Source organism: Lynx canadensis, chromosome E3 (assembly GCF_007474595.2).
Source record: "Lynx canadensis isolate LIC74 chromosome E3, mLynCan4.pri.v2, whole genome shotgun sequence".
In the NCBI taxonomy this organism is placed as follows: Eukaryota; Metazoa; Chordata; class Mammalia; order Carnivora; family Felidae; genus Lynx; species Lynx canadensis.
In genome coordinates, this window is record NC_044318.1 from 16,074,295 (window position 1) to 16,096,225 (window position 21,931).

The window sequence follows — 21,931 nt, forward strand, 5'->3', positions numbered from 1 at the left end:
TTACTAAGTTATTCATGACAATAAATATGTAAGTGACTGGGCTTGAGGGCCCAGGTGAGGATCTATGTGTGGAAATGTGTCTTTGGGCACCTGAGGTTGATATGTGTATCTGTTAGAATGTGTATGTTGGTATGGGTATATAAGCCCTGTACCTGAGGGTCAGCGGGTATGCATGCTTGAGTGTGACCTGCCTGTGAGTGCCTCTTTGTGTGCTTGTGTTCCACCAAATTGTGAACCTCTAAGGTCAGGGACTGTGATTCATTCATTATTTTACCTAGGCCCTTGGATCTGGGACATAGCAGTTGCTCAGCAGATTAGTGTTGATCAGATGAATAAAGTAGGCTGGACATTCAGAGATTGTTATTCATTTAGTATACCCATTTGTGGAAAACAAAAAGCTGTTACTAGCTAGACAGATGACAGATATATAGGTAGATATATGGGGGGCAGGTAGAGTAGGAGAGTTTGTGATAGCTAGCTAGCCAGCCAGCTAGATTCATAGACAGATAGACAAATAGCCAGGGTTGACTTTTGTTAAGTAGAATCCCATGTACTTTACACTGGAAGAGTTATTAGAGGTGATGTGTCCCAGGAAGTTACAGAACTTTGTCTTTGGTAACCCTGTGGGTTATGATGGAGTTTCTTTGATGGCCCAGAATCAAAGAGGAAGAGGGAATCACAGACAGGAGAGTTAAGCCCCTTACCTAACATCAACAAGAGTCTATTAGCATTTAATGTCTGCCTATTGGATGCTCATGTAGATTTGTATTTAAAGAAAGAGTTCCACTCTAAATGTTAGAGAATCTTGTTCTAGCCCAGCCCTTTTATTCTACAGAAGGAAGAAGATGAGCCTCAGAGAAAGGAAAAGGTTAGGACCTTCTGACCTCTCTTTCAGGTGCATTCTCAGTGCACCTCCTCCCTTGAAATGTAGTACCTATGAATTCTCTGAATTACCGGGAAACAGAAGCAATTCCTCCCAAGAAATTCCCCTTTAAAGAAGCCACTATTATAGTAGTAACATCCTTTTGAGATGTCAATCCAGGAAACACTGCCCTGTGTTTGAGACCTGCCCCTTCTTGTAAGCCCCCTTGGCTATGTTTGCATTAGATAAGACCACTCACCTGGCCTCAGATGTTTGGACCAAGGGAAGCACTCTGACTGAAACAGGGAAATCACATTACCCCTGGTACAATTTGGATGTAGGGTACCAAGTGCTAGTTGGTCTCTGTGGTCCCTGAATTAGTAAGTGAGGTGAAGCTGCAATGTCCATATTTAATTCAGACATGGTAAATGAACAGGAAAAGCTAGTTTCAGGACAGGGGGGAATAAAGGAGACACCCAAAGATGTAAAGGCTGTGTGGTTTCAGGAAGAATGGCCGATGGAAAGACAAACTTTGGTTTCTGGTGGTTTTTCTCATATAGCCAGGTTGTATCTTCTGTTCTTGGACTTTTTGCTCTTGTATCCTTATAATTGATTCTCCTTTTGCCTGATTTGATTGGATTGGGTTTCTATTTCTTGCAAACACACTACCTCTGAACTTGAGAGCACTTTGGAAAGTCTTCTCCTGGCAGATAAACAGGCTCCATCCACCCCACCCTGCCCGTGGCTTGGCCCTGATCTGATCATTTTTCCCTGAGGCCAACTTGGAGGGGCCCTGTGTGTAGCTGCAGGAAAGGGAAGCCTTCTCTGTTTGTGGTATCTTTGTGGAGTGTTTTGTGAGAGCCCATTAGAGGTCTCAAGAAAGGGACTTCACTCATCCCCCAGGTACTGCTGCTATATCCCCATGGCAGGGTCGACACCCTGGGGACTGCTGGGACTTCATAAGCACACCACTATTCAGAGCTAGAGTTGTACTCTGGAGTGACAGCATCTCAGCATCCAAACCAAGAAATCCCTCCAGCATTTGGGTCCCAGGGTAGGTTTTTGCTTAGCCCTAGGCACGTCAAAGCATGTCTACGGCATGGTGGGGGACAGAGGAGCAATGGGACCCAGTCTTCTCTGGAGTAGAGTCTCCAAAAGTGGACCCTTTACAATTATTCCCATGGCGACTGTTGAGATCATGATGGAAATATATCAGAGGACACGGGTGAAAGCAAGGATCAGTCTGTTCAATTCATCAGCAGTAAGAACAAGGGGTACTTGGGAAGGAACTGTGGGGAAGTGCCTTCTTTACAAACCCATCCCCCTCCTCTTCCCCCCAGTGACACAGCCCATCTTCCCTGGAGTTATAGACATGCTACATTTCTAGTAAAGGCTGGAGCCACAGAGGCATGTAGCAAGTCTGACCTTGAGATCCTGCTAATAAATGAGGAAGTCAGGCCAGGCCAGGCCAACAGAGCCCCCACTGTGAGAAAAAGAGGAATATAAAGGCACAGAGAGTGTTGAACAAGGAAAAACTCTTCTGTCTCCCAAAATCTAGCCTGTCCTGGAGTGTGTGAACACCAAGACTGTCTATGTGATTCAGAGAGAGAACCAGCGTAGCCAAAAGGTAACCGGAAGCCATCGCCAGAGGGAAGAACACGAGCTTTAAGGCCACGTGCCCAGCTGAGGTCTCAGAACAGCCCAGCCAGAAGGACAGGCAGGAGAAGCATGGGCCAGGCCACCAGGAACCCTGAAATGGAAGAGAGATGCCTGTCAAGTGTTGGCTTTGGAGCTCAACAGCCAAAGCAAGCTTTCCTCTCTATCCTCTGCCTTACAAGGACAAGACAAAGTATATTAATATCTGTTCTAGGTTATAGCCCCTGGAAAATGGCAAAGGGGTCATATGGTAGAGGCAAAGCTATCAAATCATCACTTTTTCATATTCCTTTGGGCACATTGGAAGGCATTTTACTTCCATCCTCCTTTTCAGGAAGGTGGGACCATGTGATTGAATCTGGCCAGTGGAATATAGGTAAAAATCATATATGCTGTTTCTAGGCATGGTCCTTAAAACCTCCTACATGATTTTATATGTTCTCTCATCCACATCCAGGCACCAGAAGCCAAGACGCCAGCAGAGGACTTGCTGGGGATAGTGGAGTTGCCAGAAGTTACCAGAAGGTAAGAGCCTGAGTTCCTAATGATTGCAAAGCACAGAACTGTATCCCCCCAGTGATCTAGTGGGAAATAAACTATTGTGTAAAGGCACAATAAGTTGAGGATTGTCACAGCAGCTAACATTACTTACTCTAATACTAAAGAAGTAGAAAGACAACAGAGGTTACAAAGCCTCTGAGGCCTATTTAGCTTAGAATCCTAGCTCTACAACTAATTGTGTAGGCCCAGTTCCTGAGTCTCTCCATGCCTGAGTTCATCTGTATGCACAACAGAAATATCACTAGCAGCTATTACCTCATGGGATTTTTTAAGGTTAAAGTGAGTAAATTCATATCAAGCATTTAGAACAGTGCCTGATACATGGTAAACGCCGTATAAGTACTGGTTTTGAAAATTAGACCCTAAGATGTGGGAAGGTTGGGGTCATATCTCCTCTGAAAGTTACCATACACTCAGTGTTAATGAAAGACATGGATCCTAGATGATAGTTGCCTTATACTGGGGGGCCTGGGAGAGGCATGTGTACCCCTTCCCACCACAAGATTATAACTTCTCCCCGTCCCACAAATTTCAAAGTAACTTGCTAATGTCCTAGAAGGGAGGGTGGTGAAGAATATCACAATTTTCAGAAATATTAGTGTATGACAACCAGTTTGCAATTATGAAACAGGCTGAAGTTCAATTAATTCTAAAACATCAGAAATGTTTGTGGGAGATAGCAAACAATGAATGCCATAAGTGCCCTCTTGTGGCAGTCTCATACCACATAAGATTGATCCCTTCCTCTTCCAGAAGGCTCCAGAACCCATTGCCCACCCTAGAAATTAGTCAGTCTGGCAGACTCTACTGGGAAGCCAGGTTGCTCCAGGCACTGTGCTTACCTGAAGTACTGGAAGAAATGAATGAGACTTGAGGTCTGCTCTCAAGCTGCCTTTAGCCTGAGCTCCAACCCCTCTCTCTGATGAGCACTACTTTTCTGAATGTTGTCTGAATATTAGCATTAAGCAAGCTGTCTTGAGCTTATCTGGAAACTTTTAGACTGTTACCTAGCTGGGTAATTAAGGGTAGAAAGAACTTTTTCATGTCTGGGTTCACCAATATAGGTCATTTGTGTGTTGGGGAAGGGCGGGGCAGTAAAATCTTAATAGCATTGCTTTCCCTTTGGCCCAAAATACATTTCTTGGATTGGTCTCCCTGTTGAACTGCAGTTCATCCACAAAAACCCCATTCAGATATTGCCACCTGCTGAAATTCTTGCCTGACCTTATCTAATGCAGTTAATTTACTCTTCTTTGTTCTCCTTCTGCACTACTTGTTTGTGATTTATTTGCTTATTGACTGTCTCATTTTTGCAGTTGTTGTTCATTCTGCCTATAGGGCTGTTCCTTTATTATTTATAAACCTGGCTTCTTTTTTTATTTGGTTCAAATATCACCTTCTGTGGACATTTTTTTGTCCATTTACCTATTCTGGTATTTATTTTTCCTTCCTGCCTTATTAATAGAACCATTAAACATTGGTTAGGGACACGGCTACCCAGCATGAAGATTACATTTCCCAGCTTCCTTTGCAACCAGGTGTGACTAAGCAGTGGCCAGTGAAATATAAGTGGAAGTATAAGGTGCCAGCTTCCAGGAATGTTCCTTAACACTCAGTGATTTCTTCTATATTCCCTCCATCCTGCTGACTAGATGATGATTGGAGCTCTGGTTGCCATCTTGGACCATGAGGATGAAGAATGTGGAGGGGTGAGCTGAAAAGAACTTGGATTCTTCATGACCTTGTGGTGCTACTCTGCTAGTCCTGGATTGCTTGCATCTAGACTTCATTTACATGTGAGTAAAATAAACAACTATCTTATTTAAGACGCTGTTACCCATGCTGGTAACTTTCTATCACATCACCCTCTTTTCTTAATTATCTCGCTAACTTTTTATTGCCTTTTCCCACACTGTAATATAAGCTCCATGAGGGCAGGCACCTGTCCTGTCCTGTTCATTATTATATCTTCAGCATGTAAAACAACACCTGGCACATGGTAGGCAGGTACCAGGTATTGTGATACATACTTGCTGTTAAACTACTGGCTCCTGTGCTACACTGCGAGCCAGACGTGGGACTGATTCATTTCCATGTCCACAGTTGTCAGCACAGGCTAACTCAATGTGCACCGAATTGAAGAGGGGGGAGAGAGGGTTGGGAGGAAGGGCAGGGAGATAGGAGAAAACGATGTACCTGCAGTGCTGGGGGTTCCATTCGTGACACCAAGAGATGGAGCACCTGGGGACAAGAGCAGAGGTGAAGGTTTCCTCAGTCATGTGCCAGGGACTGTGGCACTGTGGCTGTAGCTGCTCCAAGTTCTTCTGGACCTGGTCACCACAGCCATCGACAGCCCACATTGTTGAGACATCTGTTGTTTAGCAGTTCCCTTTCTAAGCACATTTCATGCATTTGAAACTTAATTCTTCCAGCAGAGGGATTGTATCCCCATTCAACAGATGAGAAGACTGAGGCTCAGTTGCCCAAGGCCAAGTTGACCTTGTTGTAGGTAGCAAAGCTGGGATTTGAACTCTAGTCTATCTGATTCCAAAATGAAAGCTGCTAACCTTCCAACTACGCTGTGGTACCACATGAAGCTTTTCAAGTTGAGGCCTCAGTAAAGAGGCAGGACAGTTCAAGGCAGAGCCTTCTTTACAAGATAGCCTCAGTTTATTCACCTGGAGAATGGAAGCAGTAATAGTGGTTACCTCCTTAAGTTGCTGTGAGCATTCCATGTGACAGTGCATATAAATGTTTTGCCTGGTGCCTGCCACGTGTGTTATTATTATTACTGTTGTTGTTGTTATTAACATTACTGTGTCCTAATTTTTTTAGGACAAAAAAAAATTGCTTTCAGTCTTCTAGGTTTTTTGACTCCTCCTTTCCAGGGGTAATAAAAACCATAACAGTACTGCTAACCCATGGGTAGGATGGGTGAAAATTTGTGGAACATTTGAAAAGCTTCCCCTACATCATGCCCCAGAATATTATAACTAGAATTTTAAAAACATAGTCATTCACCAGAAAACAAAGTTGGGTTAGGACTTAGACTTCACCCAAAAGGGGCTGAGGTAAGAGGACCTGGCAGGAGGAAAAAGGGAAAGGACACAGCCTTGGAATCAGTCTGAGCTGGGTACAGTTCTAACTCCCACTGCTCATGAGCTGAATGATTTGGGGTGAGCCACTTAATCTCTCTGAGCTCTGATTTCTCGCCTATAAAATGGATGCAGTCAGGAGGATGAAGTTAGAATATGGATACTGAGAGCTTAGCCTGGTCTCTAGCACACAGGAGGCCCAGCACAAGTGGCAAGTGCTATTATTATTACCAATGACCTTATGTAAAGATAGATTCACTGGTGGTGGGGGGGGGCACAGTGAAGAGGCTAAAAAGGCTCTAGGTTGTTATGATGGTGACGCCAGTTATCTGTGGTTAACTGTCAGCACTTGACCAGCTGGCCTTCCCGCCAGAAGTTGGCCACTTACCTTTCCGAGTGATGGGTCCCAAATCTAGAACCTGGGCTGGGTTAATAGCCACTACTTTGCTACGGAGGTGACTTCTTGAGCAAGACTGTGGGATGGAGAAATCTCATTATACCAACATTTAAAGGCACAGTTGCTATCCAGGCTGCCCCTGCAATGGGCATATCTGGCCCAAGGATGGGACCCCACCCACCCTATGGCCCTAACTCTGAGGCTGTGTTTTTCTTAGTCTAGAGAATCCTCACTGTGATGTCACACAAACCCAAGTTTGAATCTCATCTCCACTCCCTTTAGTTTTCTAATTTGGGACTAATGACTTCACCTCCCTACTACTATTAAATATACCTTCCTGGTTGTGAAGATTAAGATGAGTGTGTCTACAACACAGAGACACATAGAAAGCACCCACCAAATGCTAACTACTAGCAGGCACTGCCAAATCGGGGTTAAAAGCATGGACGATGGAGGTACGTCCCAGCTCTGATGCTTTCTAGCTGTGTTGCCCTTGGGCAAAAGACCTGAAGCTCAGGTTCCTCACTGTACAATGAGGTCAATAAAGAATCTATGTGAAGGGCTGTTATGAGAATTAAATTAGACAAGGCATATGAAAGTTTTAGTGTAATTCCTGACAAGGAGTAAGCACTAAAAAAGTCAATTATGAAATCATTCACAATATGTCTTGTGCCAAGGAAACCTCATCAACAGTCTCCTTCATCTGTTCTGCTTTCTAGGGACACAATAATTGCCTACACATGGGCTTTTTGGAGGCTGAATGTCCATCCATTCATCCTTCTTTCTTTCTTCTCTTCCTTCTCTCTTCCCCTCCCTCCCTTCCTTCTTTCCATCCATTCATAAATCCAATAAATCCATACGGAGAGCCTACTAGGTATTAGGCCCCCTGTCAAGCTCTGAATAGTTCACTCTAAAGTGATACTCACCGGCTGGCACTGTTCATTAAGGGAATCGCAGAGATGAATCTCACAATGCAGAAAAACTAGGTCATAATTTCCAGCAAACATGAACATCTGAACTGAGAACCGACTTTCTGAGGACACCCCATTCTCCTCCACATGGATGGTGGAGTCACGTTGATTTGGACAGCTGGAGGGCGACAGGGTGAGGGTCTACATTCTAGAGCAATTCAGGGGACCTGAGGCCCTTGGCTGTATCTGTAATCTGTATCCAGTATAAAAACATCATCAAAGAGAATTAAAGAGTTCCCTGTTTCCCCCCGTCAATCCTGACATAGACTTTTATTCCTCTGGGTTTCCTCCAAGATGTTTATCCATCAGCGCGTGTGGTTTCATTTCTGCAGGGTACAGTCTCTGAAGTGAGATAGACTGCTTTCAATTCCAGCTAGACCCACTTTCTAACTAAGTGATCATGAGCAAATGACTTAACCTGTCTGGGCCTCACTTTTCCTATCTGTAGAGCAGAGACAATAATCCATACCCCCTGGGGTTGATGTGAGCATTTAGTGACACAGTCCATGTACACTGCTTAGCACATAGCTAAACTCAATAAGTATTAGCTAGTATGGTTTGAATCATGATATAGGGTATGCATTTTCCCTTTGCTTTTTCCAGGTAACAATTTCTATGATACTTTGTCCCATAACACTTGTCATTGGTGTTTTCATGTTGATTAGTCAGTGTTAATACCTATATAATAGTCCATCATTACTTAATAAGTCCCTATTTTTGAATTATGAACCTATATCCAAAGTTATAAAGGATACTGAACTGAAAAATAATTGGCATTTCTTAACCTTGTCCTATTTTGTATTAATGCTTTAGGCTAAAATTTCAGGAGTGATATTGATATTCCTGGGTCAAAGGGGATGGTCATGATCTGTAACACCCAATTATCTTCCAAAAGACGTAAGCCAATTAACACAACTGTCAGGTAGGGTCAAAGTGATCACTTTCCCCCCAAATCTTATTCAGGCCAAAAGATAACCCAGAGTTGCTCATCACCTGTTTCTGATAATGAAATATTTTACAGGGTCATTCTTGTCTTTGGTGGGTGTGGCATAGCAGTTCCTCAACAACAGGTTAAACCGGGAGGTGTCCCCTCTCTCCAAGATGGCACCCACATAGAGCATAGATTCAACAGCCAGCACAGCTGCAGCCCCTTCGTAAGGAGATGTGTAGTTCGGGTCTTGGAACAGGGCCATCCTGACAGTGAACTCTCCTGCCCCGTCCACACTGATGTTCAGAGAACTGAGAAAAGGAAAGCCAGGAGAGTTTCCGTCAGTGAGAACAAGATAAATCTAGCCCTGCACTTGCTTGAGGCTACGAAGGCAAAGGCACATCTCTGATCCCTAAAGGAACGATTCAATCACCCACTTAAGTTGAGCATTGAGTATCCCCTAGGCACTAAACTTGGCAAATACATGAGTGTGTCTCCAGGATCTCCACCATTTCTCCCCACCTCACAGATCATTCATATTTCCTTCACTCAGAAAGTAACTGCAAGTTTACACCTCTGTCTTCCCCACTGTAATGGGACAAGACCTGTGGATTCACCATTTTTAGCAGCAGATTTCCTGTCTCCACCCCACAGTCACCAGTGAAACATCCATTTTAAAATAGAAACGACTTTAATTTTAATTTCTTATGAAACTTGGGGCCCCAACACAATACAGTCTGAAAACCATTGAACTAAAAAATCTCTAGTCCTAATCCTGCTCCTCTGTGAGCCCAGGAGGCAATTAGGGGATAGGAAGGGCACCCTGGAGTTCTGACACCCTCAGAAAGTCCCCCATCGAGTCTAGAAATGCTGAGGAATCCATTCTGCAGGGCACCATTCCGGGCATAGTGAGACAGCAGTGACACAACAGATGAAAGCCTCTTCCCAAATGGACCCCCACCCAAATTGCTATTTGGTTCTCTTTCTAGTGAATTTGATGTGCTTATCCAATCAAAGCTGATCCTGGCTTAGATCCCACATCTGCAGGGAAGCCTTCCTGCTCCCACCATCCCCAACCCACCAAAGCTAGGTCAGGGGCCCTTGCTCCCTGAGCCCTCAGTGCCCTTTGCTTCTCCCACATTGCATTCATGTCACTTGTGAGTAATGATTGATATAATTAGTTGCTTAATTCCTTTCTTCCCCAAGATTAATGAAACCATGGTGTTCTTTTTGTTCCTTAGCATATTTAATTAACATTATTTCATGTTGCTACATTATTTAATGATAATAATCTTTAACAGGCACAAAATATTCTACTTCTGCCTTGTGCGTGCTGAACATTAATCTATGATCAGCAAATATCTGCAGAATGAATGATGGTAAGAGTGAGAGCTCCTGAAGGAGGTAGGCGGCATCCTAAAGACATCATAAACTGTGCTTGAAGTGAATATGATCAATGTCAGGGTTATGGGTCAAAGAGTGAGGGTCAGTGCCTTACCTTACAATGGGATGCAGGGCAGTTTGGAGGCTGACTTTCATGTCCAGTGGGTAGGCACACTGGAAATTGATGTTGAGGATGGTGTCTCTGATGATGAAAGCATTGACCAAGGAGAAGGTGTTTTTGTAGATGGCATGGGTTCCATTTCTCTTTGACATAAAAACAAGACCACATATATGGTTATGTGTATGTAAATGTATCTGGAACTCACGCCTGCCTGACTGCAAGGTTGATGCTCTCAATCACACTGCCACCCTACCTTCTGATTGCAAGGAAGCACAGGGGCCTCTTGCCCCAGTGGCTATGACACTTTATGGGAAAGGGTGTGAGGATCCCAGATCAAGAACTGGAATAGTAGTTTTTGGCCCATGGGGAGAATCAGCAACCACCATGCTTGCTCCCATGTTGACCCCTCCCACATCACCCCTGATTAGAGTAATCATAATTGTAGCTTACATTTATTGAGCTCAATCAGCAAACATGTTCTAAACTATTCATGTGAATGAACACGTTCATGAATGTGTAATCTCGCCTTCGACCAGAGGCCCAGAGAGGCTAAGTGACTTGACCAAGGTCTTACAACTATTGAACTGGGCTTCACAGCCCAGCTCCCACCCTCTGGCAGCCGTGGTATAAACACCACTCACCTCCAGGATGTTTCCGCAGGCCCTAGCCTGGGTAGGGCTGGTCACAGACATCCAGTTTCTGTCCTGTCTTTGCATGGTACTGCTGCAGTTCCCGTCACGCAGGTAGGCAATGACCTTGTCCCCAAAACCTAGGCCTCCCAGCAGACACTTGTCCAGTGACACCTTGATCTCCTTGGCCCCACAGTCCAGCTTAGGCTGCAAACCGTGAACATCTGGAAAGTTGAGAAGAGGATTGGTGGAGTGGACAGGGCTCTGGAAGCAATGGGCAGAGCCCACATTCTCTGCCCTCTGGAAAAGCCCCCATATCCACCAGGGAGTAGAGGGTAGACTAGTAGGTACTTGGGACCAAGGTGGGATTCACACCCAGGCTTGTGGCAGATGAGGTTGGCAAGGCCCCTGGCCCAAGATTTCTAAGCATCCTATGTGCAGGTGTGGGGAGAGCTTTCATATCTCAGGGATCAGGAATCGGGGTTTCTGGGGATTGGGGTCTTTGGGGAAGCAGGACTATCCTGCCTTTCAGACTAGAATCAAAACTAGACACACACACTACTCTGATTGCCTGGCTTTGTGAAGCCAGTACATCTGACAGGTTCACAGCCACTGTATTTTGTTCATTTGTTCATTCACTCATTCATTCCATTCATTCATTCATTCATTCATTCAACATTTATTCAACAAATACTGCTTGAGCATTTACTGTCTGCACCGTTATAGGTACTGGGGACACAGTGTTTGTCAAAACTGACAAAATCCCCACGCTTATATAGAGAGCTAACATTCTCATAGGGGAGATGGATAGTAAATTAAGAGAAATACCATTTCTATTATATTTATGAATGCATTGATTCAAATACATTTACTAACCACTTTCTCCATGTGGGTGGCACATTCAACACAAAAATAAACATGGACACAGCTCGAGAGGATTCCTTGGTCTTACCTAAGAACCAACATGTCAATAGCTTATTATAATGCAATATGGGGAAAGTACTAACTGAAGTGTGTGCTAGGTGCAGAGGGAGCACACAAGAAGGTATATCTGAGTCTTTCCGTTAAGTCAGGGAAAGATTCACAGAGGGCTGAAACTTAGTAGAGAGTAGGAGCTTTGCAGGTGTATAAGGCAAGTGAGGGCACCACAGCAGAGGTGATGGGAGAGGATGGTGTGTTTACAGACATGCGGAGCTCAGAGGTACAGGAACTTAGAATGGTTGGGGGTGGAGTGCAAGAGATGGAGAAGTCAGCAAAAAAGCCAGATCACAAAGGGGTTATTCCTGGAAGCAAAGGGACTTGCTAAGTAGCCACCATTGAAGACTCGAGGGCAGGCCACCTGCTCACCCAGTCACCTGACAGGACCTGCCAAGGATGCGCTAGGAGTCTCCAGGTACAGGGAGGGCATCCTTGAAGCCCAACATCTGATTCTGATTCTGTGATGGCCCACATCCCAGGAAACAGCTCTGACCCTCTGGGGGCTCGTCTACCCAATGAGCAGAGAGAGACTTCATGGAGAGCAGGGTTGTTTCCTTCCAGTTTCCTGCCCCTCATCCCTACCCCACTCCTGCCAGGCACACTCACGCACCACATGATCCACACTCCAGCCCAGTTTTCCAAACATATGCTTGTGCTTTCCCCTCTGTCTATAACACTTTCTCTTCCACAGAGAAATTGGAAGTGTGCTGGGAGTGTGCTCAGAGGAAGGCATGCTTGTGGCAAGGGCAAGAGTCTAAGGCCCTCATTAGAATCCTAGGAGGGAAGGAAATAATGGGAAGCTCATCCACCCCCCATCCAGGGTTTAGGGCTTGTTTATGGCATTTTTTCTCATGGGTCATCTGCCTCTGCTTGCTTACCTCCTGGGACAAGAACCTCATCACCTGACAAGCCTGCCCATTTGGACTGCTCTGATTTAATGTTCACAATTGCCCTGTATGGTGGCTATTTTTACTATTCTCTTATTCCTCTTCTACAGATGATGACATTAAGGCTCAGAAAGTATAGATGCCTTGTCCCAGGCCCCAGAGAGCTACTAAGTCACAAATCCAGGACTAGCAAAAGAGTCTGCCCTTGTTTCTCACATGCAGATATTTGAATACAGGTTCCACACTAGCAGGGTGCTTGTCCGTAGTACCTTTCACCCTTGTGGGTCAAGCTGGCCCATGCCAGAGCTGCTTTCTGAGACCATGGTCCGAAGACTGACCTGGCAATTTGTTGCGTCCCTGCTCTCCCATCCTTGCAAATGGCTTTGAGAACTTTCATTCCCTGATCTCAGTTCCATCCCCACTGACTCTGGTCTATACCTTGTCCTGACCCTCTGAGGCTCCCTCCCTGCTGCCTCACTCAGCCTCCCTCGGTGGCACTGTTCCCACATCCCAGCCCCACCAAGCCACTTACCAGAGCTGTTGAGGTCCTGTCTGCACAAACAGTCCCATGTGCCGTTGAGAAAGCGGCACTCCTCCTCCGGGCGGCAGGCCTTCTCACACTTGGCCTTTGCAGTGGAGGGGTCTAGGGGGTGAGGCACAGAGGAAGAGGATCAGAATGCAGAGCAGGGCCATCTGAGGCTATCAAGGCCAACTTTGTCATTCTACCAGGGCACAGAAGTCACACCCAAGGATGTGCAATATATAGTGGAAGGGTCAAGCCTCAAACTTGGATTTTCTGACCCCCAATCCAGTGAAATGAGAACCCAGAGGCTGCCATCCTAATGCTTACTGCGTGGCAGACACTGTTCAAGTATTTTCCACACATGAGCTCATTCAATTCTCATGGTAACTGTTTGACTAAGTAGCATAGTGGTTAGGCATATAGATTGCAGAACGAGTGTTTGGATTCAAATTTCAGCTCTATCATGTTTCTGCTCTGTGACATTGGGAAAGCTGCTTAACGCCCCAGACCTCTCATCAGGTATAGTTATACAGTATCTCTATCTCGTGAGACTGGTGTGAGGATTAAATGAGTTAGTAGTCTAAAGGGCTTTGGATAGGAGCAGAAACACTATGCACTGGCTGTTACTTTTGCCATTATCCATTTTTTCAGATCAGAAAACCCAAGTTCAGAAAGATAAATTGAACTGCCCAAATGGAATCTAAATCTGAGTGAGCCTGAGTTCTTCATATTATGCTACACATATGGTATATCAGGGGTATTTCACCCTCCAATCTGAATTTCTGGCCGTACTTGAAATGTTGGAAGGCTGGCAACCTTGGGTGACATCCCCACTGGGCGGTAACTGGCAGGAGTTGAATCCAGGCTGCTCTGCTTAGTCTCCTGGCCTGCTCCACTCACTCTGCTGAGGCCTGGCAAGTCACCCGGTAGCTGGTGGCCCCGCCCCACAGCTGCCCCCATCTCTCTGCGGCTCACCTGTGCAGTATCTCACATTACACTTGGGGGTGCCCTCCAGCTGGTATACATAGAACTCGCCCGGGCAGGCCTTCACCAGCACCTGGGTCTTCCAGAGACAGCAGTTGCCGCTCCAGTGGGCACAAGCGGTGCGGGTGACAATGCCCTCCCCAAGCGTGGGGTGGGTCCCATTCAGCCACATAGGAGCATCTGTCTGGCAGCGGTACATTGGGACACAGGTCTCTGGCATCCTTACTCCTCCATCTCCCACAAAGCGGTACCAGCCATGCTTGTCCCTGTCACACACCCGGCCTTCTCTCGTGTTCTCTGTGCTTCGGGAGGGTTCGTCCAGGCGGGTGTAATTCTGGCAGGGGTCATAGGAACTACTGTTGGTGAAGTATCTGTCACCTGGAAAGCAACAGTGTGCTTGGGTTTACTGAGCATCCTCAGAGCCCACAGGATTTTTATCCCCCTCACCTCCCCCCAACACACTCTGTTTTCAATATGCTTAAGGACCCTAATGAGGACATGAGGCACACAACCCATTCATTAAACATTAGCCTTCATCACCTTGGAGTCAGAATAATAATGAGGACTTTGTGTGGTATTTTATAGGCATTAAGAACACTAAGGTCTCCACCCTGCACAGTTCCAAGGGGCATCCTTCACATTGAGCGTGGTGCCCTCCCCCAGGCTCTAGAGTTGTGCAGCGCTCCCCTGTGCAACCATATACTATGGTCCTGTCTATGTGTTATAAATGCAATACAGGCTGATTGGAAAAAACTTCAAATGTCATTGAATAAAGTAGTAATGAAAGTTGTCACAAGTCCATTCCATCCCCAGAAATATCCATAAATTTATTGTATAGTCTTCAGACTCTTTCTATGCATATGTTTAAACTATAGGGTTTTTTTTTTAATGGGTTTAATGCTGTACAGCTTTAAAAATTTTTTTTTAATGTTTATTTATTTTTGAGAGAGAGAGACACAGAGTGTGAGCAGGGGAGGGGCACAGAGAGAGGGAGACACAGAATCTGAAGCAGGCTCCAGGCTCTGAGCCGTCAGCACCCAGCCCAATGCGAGGCTCGAACCCACAAACTGAGATCATGACCTGAGCTGAAGTTGGATACCTAACCGACTGAGCCACGCAGGCACCCCTTTTTTTTACACTTACATTTTTATTTAATATATCATAGACATTTTCCCATTATCAGTAGCTACAGATCTAACACAAGGTTTTTCAACCTTGGCACTACTGATATTTGAGGATGGATAATTCTGTGTTGGGGCAGGCGGGGGTGGGGGCATCCTGTGCATTATAGGATGTTCAGCAGCTTCCCTGGGCTCTTCTCACTAGCTTTCAGTAGCTCCTTCCTCCTGGAAGTTGTCTCTAGATATTGCTTAAATCACCCCCAATGGAGAACCACTGCTCTAACATGACCCTTTCTGATTTTGCTGATCTGTTTTTAGCAGATTCAGGAACTATGATGTGTGAAGAGGCTGAGAAGTGAAGGGGCGGGCTGGTCATTCTGAGTTTAAATAAGCTCCACACCTGCTGGCTGGATGACCTTGACAGGTGGTTCAACTCCCCTGAGACGAATCTGCAAAACAACACCTGTTGCTAGTGGTTCCCAAACTCCCTCCATTCTCATGCCTTGAGTCATGGTGTTTGCCACATCTGTGTCCCCCTATCCAATTATCTACTTAATATGTTTCTTTCAATGCTTCTCTTTATAAAGTTGTTTCATCCTAAGGAATAATATCTGTGATACCATAGGTATGTTGTACTAGTTACAGATTTTTAATACACATGAAAAAATATACATAGCCATCAAAAGAATTTTTAAGAGTTTGCCATGCACTGCTGTAGTCTTCCTGGAATGTGTCCCCTGTTTTGAGGAAATAAAACCCTAAAGCATTGCTAGAGGATTAAATGAGGTAATAAGTGTAAAATGCCAAACACAGCACCTGAGTCCTAAGAGGAGTTGAGGCTGGTTCTCTCCTCCAGTTCTGATTTACTGAACGGTGTGAGAGCCTGAATTATGGACTAAGAACACACGCAGGATTGCATTCTTGTAATACACGGTAGAGGGAGTTTTTAGAAAAAAAGATTTTCAAGCCTTGCTTATGTATGTGCTTGTTTTAAGGAAATAAGTCACTGCACTAGCTGTTCTTGGATTATTTCCCTCCCACACGATGTGTTTTCCCAAGGGACACCATGAGCTGAGTCCCTCCTCTCCCCTCCCCACAGCCCCCTCCACAGTTGATACAGGCAGAGATTTCACCCTGGTGTTGAGCCTGAGGACATTTCCTACAACCATCTAAGGTGCCCAATCCACAGATCTTTGCATGCACCCCAAGAAATCACTACCTGCAATCCTTTCTTTCTACAGATGAGCAAACATACAGAGGAAGGAGAAGGTACTTGCCAAAGCAAGGGCACAGAGTGACTGGGCGATTCATGTCCCCATGAATCCGCTATCTGAGCTCCACATATCTGGGCATAGGAAGTTATATTAACTGGCTCCATGGTCCTCACAGTGGGGATTTCTGATTTGAGTCTTTGAGAGATTATGGCTGCATTCTGGTTTCTCTCATCTTGTTCCCCTTGACTTCTAGCTGCTGAGTCTTTGCTTTAGACATGTCCCTCTTCTCCTCACTGACCCTGAACTGCCTTCTCTACACTCCCCCTCTCCCCAGGTTTGGTGGGCCATCTGAGATGCCAGATGAACAGAGCACATACCTTGCTGTTCTGTAGATGCCAGAGTCAGAATGCAGGAGGCCAAGGCCAGCCACAAGACATAAGAGCCCACCATCATTTCCATAAGCTGAGATGTGTAGGTTACTCAGCAGCATGCAGACTCTCCATGCAGCTAGGGGGAGGGAAAGACCCAGATACAATCAGGGTGACAGAAGTCATTCCTCTGGGTATAAGGGTTAGAAAGAAATTCACATCAGTTCAGCACCATGGCTTGTACTCAGCCCCTTGCATACCTTAGCTCATTTAAGGCTCTGAACCACCATCCAGGGAAGGTACTATTATTGTTCCCTTTTATGGATGAAGAGGGAGATGGGACTCAGAACATATGTATCACAGAAATATTTACTGAGCTCCTCCTGCATGCAGGCACTGTGCTGGAAATTAAATAGCTTGTTTAAGACCACAGGCCCACGTTCTCAGAAACGGACCTATGACTTCCTTCATGAAGGACTGTGTTGTTTTAAAGCAGGCGTGACTTGCAGAAAGGAGGTGGGGGTAATGAGAGTAGGTGGCTTGCCAAAGGGATGAGGTTGGCATCAAGAGAACCAAAGGCAAGCTTAGAGGTGGCCGGTGCTGTAGGACATCCTAGAATGCCCCAGGTTGGTTCTTGCTCAGGTACAGATAGAGACTCTGGAAGACTGGATGGAGGAGAAAGTTACAGTGCTGTGAGTATCTACAGACAAAAGTAGCAGCTGCTTTCTTAGTTCTGTGTATCACGTGCCGTGCTAAGAGACTCCTGAAGCACCCTATATACGTGTAGGTTTCTGTGAGTGTGGGACCATGTCAGACTGAGCCCCACATAGCTTGCTCCTAGCACAGTGTCTGACACACAAGGGGGCTCACTAAAGGTCTGAGCAGTGAATGAAAAAGTAAATGGGGGGTAGGGAGGGCAGAAACAAAGAGCTATGAAGAGCCTGCCAACATTCAAATCAGCAACATTCCCTTTTCTGGAAAACTTTGCTCGGATGGACAAATTTCTGATGACTTCTTAAAGCCTCTGGAAGACTCAGGTTGAAGCTAGAGATCTGTTTCTGGAAGGGATATCATGAATATGTTAGAGAGCACGCAGATCTGGCAGTTCTTAGGGATGAGATCCCAAGTAGGGGCCTACGTTCCTGGAGGACGGGCAGGGTGAGGAGGCAGGAGGCATCTGTAGACCTGGAGTAGCCAGCAGGTAGCTGGAATTGTGGTTGAGTTGGACACAGAGTGATATCTGGAATATTTGATAGGGCCAGGATCCAAAGTCCTTGCTGTTTCTCAAAGTTGCTAGAAATAAACAACCCTAGCACATCCAGTGGGTCAGAGATGATAGGGGAGCACCTACCAAATCAGGAGAAAGCCTGCTGGGTCTTGAAGTAGGACTTACCTTGGGGGAAGAACACAGGGTGGCCCTCGTCTGTCCAGCTCTGGGAAAGCCTACTGTGGACCATCCTTTTATTGTATTTCCCCACCCACGTGGCTATCTGTGATTGGTGCTGAGGTAGGACTGGAGTTAATCTCCCAGGTATACATTGATCTTGTTGGGTGTATGTAGGTAAGATAAGTGATTTACCACAGAAAATAGTGGAAGAAGCGTATGTGCTCCCCAACCCCTCAAATAAACCAATGAAGCTGGTGCCATATTTATTACCAGAAACCAAACACTAATCAAAAGGGAGCTTAATACCCAAAGGGAAGTGAGAGTAACCAAACAGCACTTGTTTGCACAATGGATTTCCAATTGTACCTTGTGTTCTTAGCTAATCACCTTAGAACACTTCTGCTTCTGTCTGGATGCCATTCCACTCAGGGCCAGTTAGAGCAAGGGAATAAATAAGGAAGTGGGGAATGGGTGTTTCCTATTTTTGGCCCATAGACTTTATTTTATTTATTTATTTTTTTTATGAAATTTATTGACAAATTGGTTTCCATACAACACCCAGTGCTCATCCCAAAAGGTGCCCTCCTCAATACCCATCACCCACCCTCCCCTCCCTCCCACCCCCCATCAACCCTCAGTTTGTTCTCAGTTTTTAACAGTCTCTTATGCTTTGGCTCTCTCCCACTCTAACCTCTTTTTTTTTTTTTTTTTTTTTTCCTTCCCCTCCCCCATGGGTTCCTGTTAAGTTTCTCAGGATCCACATAAGAGTGAAACCATATGGTATCTGTCTTTCTCTGTATGGCTTATTTCACTTAGCATTACACTCTCCAGTTCCATCCACGTTGCTACAAAGGGCCATATTTCATTTTTTCTCATTGCCACATAGTACTCCATTGTGTATATATACCACAATTTCTTTATCCATTCATCAGTTGATGGACATTTAGGCTCTTTCCATAATTTGGCTATTGTTGAGAGTGCTGCTATGAACATTGGGGTACAAGTGCCCCTATGCATCAGTACTCCTGTATCCCTTGGATAAATTCCTAGCAGTGCTATTGCTGGGTCATAGGGTAGGTCTATTTTTAATTTTCTGAGGAACCTCCACACTGCTTTCCAGAGCGGCTGCACCAATTTGCATTCCCACCAACAGTGCAAGAGGGTTCCCGTTTCTCCACATCCTCTCTAGCATCTATAGTCTCCTGATTTGTTCATTTTGGCCACTCTGACTGGCGTGAGGTGATACCTGAGTGTGGTTTTGATTTGTATTTCCCTGATAAGGAGCGACGCTGAACATCTTTTCATGTGCCTGTTGGCCATCTGGATGTCTTCTTTAGAGAAGTGTCTATTCATGTTTTCTGCCCATTTCTTCACTGGGTTATTTGTTTTTCGGGTGTGGAGTTTGGTGAGCTCTTTATAGATTTTAGATACTAGCCCTTTGTCCGATATGTCATTTGCAAATATCTTTTCCCATTCCGTTGGTTGCCTTTTAGTTTTGTTGGTTGTTTCCTTTGCTGTGCAGAAGCTTTTTATCTTCATAAGGTCCCAGTAATTCACTTTTGCTTTTAATTCCCTTGCCTTTGGGGATGTGTCGAGTAAGAGATTGCTACGGCTGAGGTCAGAGAGATCTTTTCCTGCTCTCTCCTCTAAGGTTTTGATGGTTTCCTGTCTCACATTTAGGTCCTTTATCCATTTTGAGTTTATTTTTGTAAATGGTGTGAGAAAGTGGTCTAGTTTCAACCTTCTGCATGTTGCTGTCCAGTTCTCCCAGCACCATTTGTTAAAGAGACTGTCTTTTTTCCATTGGATGTTCTTTCCTGCTTTGTCAAAGATGAGTTGGCCATACGTTTGTGGGTCTAGTTCTGGGGTTTCTATTCTATTCCATTGGTCTGTGTGTCTGTTTTTGTGCCAATACCATGCTGTCTTGATGATTACAGCTTTGTAGTAGAGGCTAAAGTCTGGGATTGTGATGCCTCCTGCTTTGGTCTTCTTCTTCAAAATTCCTTTGGCTATTCGGGGCCTTTTGTGGTTCCATATGAATTTTAGGATTGCTTGTTCTAATTTCGAGAAGAATGCAGGTGCAATTTTGATTGGGATTGCATTGAATGTGTAGATAGCTTTGGGTAGTATTGACATTTTGACAATATTTATTTTTCCAATCCATGAGCAGGGAATGTCTTTCCATTTCTTTAAGTCTTCTTCAATTACCTTCATAAGCTTTCTATAGTTTTCAGCATACAGATCCTTTACATCTTTGGTTAGATTTATTCCTAGGTATTTTATGCTTCTTGGTGCAATTGTGAATGGGATCATTTTCTTTATTTGTCTTTCTGTTGCTTCATTGTTAGTGTATAAGAATGCAACTGATTTCTGGACATTGATTTTGTATCCTGCAACTTTGCTGAATTCATGTATCAGTTCTAGCAGACTTTTGGTGGAGTCTATCGGATTTTCCATGTATAATATCATGTCATCTGCAAAAAGCGAAAGCTTGACTTCATCTTTGCCAATTTTGATGCCTTTGATTTCCTTTTGTTGTCTGATTGCTGATGCTAGAACTTCCAGCACTATGTTAAACAACAGCGGTGAGAGTGGGCATCCCTGTCGTGTTCCTGATCTCAGGGAAAAAGCTCTCAGTTTTTCCCCGTTGAGGATGATGTTAGCTGTGGGCTTTTCATAAATGGCTTTTATGATGTTTAAGTATGTTCCTTCTATCCCGACTTTCTCAAGGGTTTTTATTAAGAAAGGGTGCTGGATTTTGTCAAAGGCCTTTTCTGCATCGATTGACAGGATCATATGGTTCTTCTCTTTTTTTTTGTTAATGTGATGTATCACGTTGATTGATTTGCGAATGTTGAACCAGCCCTGCATCCCAGGAATGAATCCCACTTGATCATGGTGAATAATTCTTTTTATATGCTGTTGAATTCGATTTGCTAGTATCTTATTGAGAATTTTTGCATCCATATTCATCAGGGATATTGGCCTGTAGTTCTCTTTTTTTACTGGGTCTCTGTCTGGTTTAGGAATCAAAGTAATACTGGCTTCATAGAATGAGTCTGGAAGTTTTCCTTCCCTTTCTATTTCTTGGAATAGCTTGAGAAGGATAGGTATTATCTCTGCTTTAAATGTCTGGTAGAACTCCCCTGGGAAGCCATCTGGTCCTGGACTCTTATTTGTTGGGAGATTTTTGATAACCGATTCAATTTCTTCGCTGGTTATGGGTCTGTTCAAGCTTTCTATTTCCTCCTGATTGAGTTTTGGAAGAGTGTGGGTGTTCAGGAATGTGTCCATTTCTTCCAGGTTGTCCAATTTGTTGGCATATAATTTTTCCTAGTATTCCCTGATAATTGTTTGTATCTCTGAGGGATTGGTTGTAATAATTCCATTTTCATTCATGATTTTATCTATTTGGGTCATCTCCCTTTTCTTTTTGAGAAGCCTGGCTAGAGGTTTGTCAATTTTGTTTATTTTTTCAAAAAACCAACTCTTGGTTTCGTTGATCTGCTCTACAGTTTTTTTAGATTCTATATTGTTTATTTCTGCTCTGATCTTTATTATTTCTCTTCTTCTTCTGGGTTTAGGCTGCCTTTGCTGTTCTGCTTCTATTTCCTTTAGGTGTGCTGTTAGATTTTGTATTTGGGATTTTTCTTGTTTCTTGAGATAGGCCTGGATTGCAATGTATTTTCCTCTCAGGACTGCCTTCGCTGCGTCCCAAAGCGTTTGGATTGTTGTATATTCATTTTCGTTTGTTTCCATATATTTTTTGATTTCTTCTCTAATTGCCTGGTTGACCCACTCATTCGTTAGTAGGGTGTTCTTTAACCTCCACGCTTTTGGAGGTTTTCCAGACTTTTTCCTGTGGT

At 44.6% G+C, this 21,931-nt stretch overlaps 1 protein-coding gene across 1 annotated transcript; it reads right to left on the reverse strand.

Moving 5' to 3' along the window:
* Nucleotides 1-355: 355 nt before the first annotated feature.
* Nucleotides 356-18,146, reverse strand: GP2 (glycoprotein 2). Its single transcript, XM_030300953.1, has 11 exons — nucleotides 18,072-18,146; nucleotides 16,688-16,817; nucleotides 13,967-14,353; nucleotides 13,001-13,111; nucleotides 10,616-10,827; nucleotides 9,969-10,117; nucleotides 8,536-8,781; nucleotides 7,498-7,660; nucleotides 6,563-6,647; nucleotides 5,276-5,320; nucleotides 356-2,612 (listed from the first exon to the last, which is right to left on the reverse strand). The coding sequence occupies exons 2-11, from the start codon at nucleotides 16,767-16,769 to the stop codon at nucleotides 2,554-2,556; spliced, it is 1,539 nt and encodes a 512-aa protein (XP_030156813.1). The 5' UTR covers nucleotides 16,770-16,817; nucleotides 18,072-18,146; the 3' UTR covers nucleotides 356-2,553.
* Between the last annotated feature and the right edge of the window lie 3,785 nt (nucleotides 18,147-21,931).

What these genes read in the sequence shown, in the direction of transcription:
- GP2 (XM_030300953.1), bottom strand. Translation starts at nt 16,769, where the DNA reads ATGGAAATGATGGTGGGCTCTTATGTCTTGTGGCTGGCCTTGGCCTCC. An exon ending in ACAGGACCTCAACAGCTCTG is followed by an intron (nt 10,828 to 13,000) that starts GTAAGTGGCTTG and finishes TCAACTTTCCAG; the next exon opens with ATGTTCACGGTTTGCAGCCT. An exon ending in GGGACCCATCACTCGGAAAG is followed by an intron (nt 5,321 to 6,562) that starts GTAAGTGGCCAA and finishes TCTTGTCCCCAG; the next exon opens with GTGCTCCATCTCTTGGTGTC.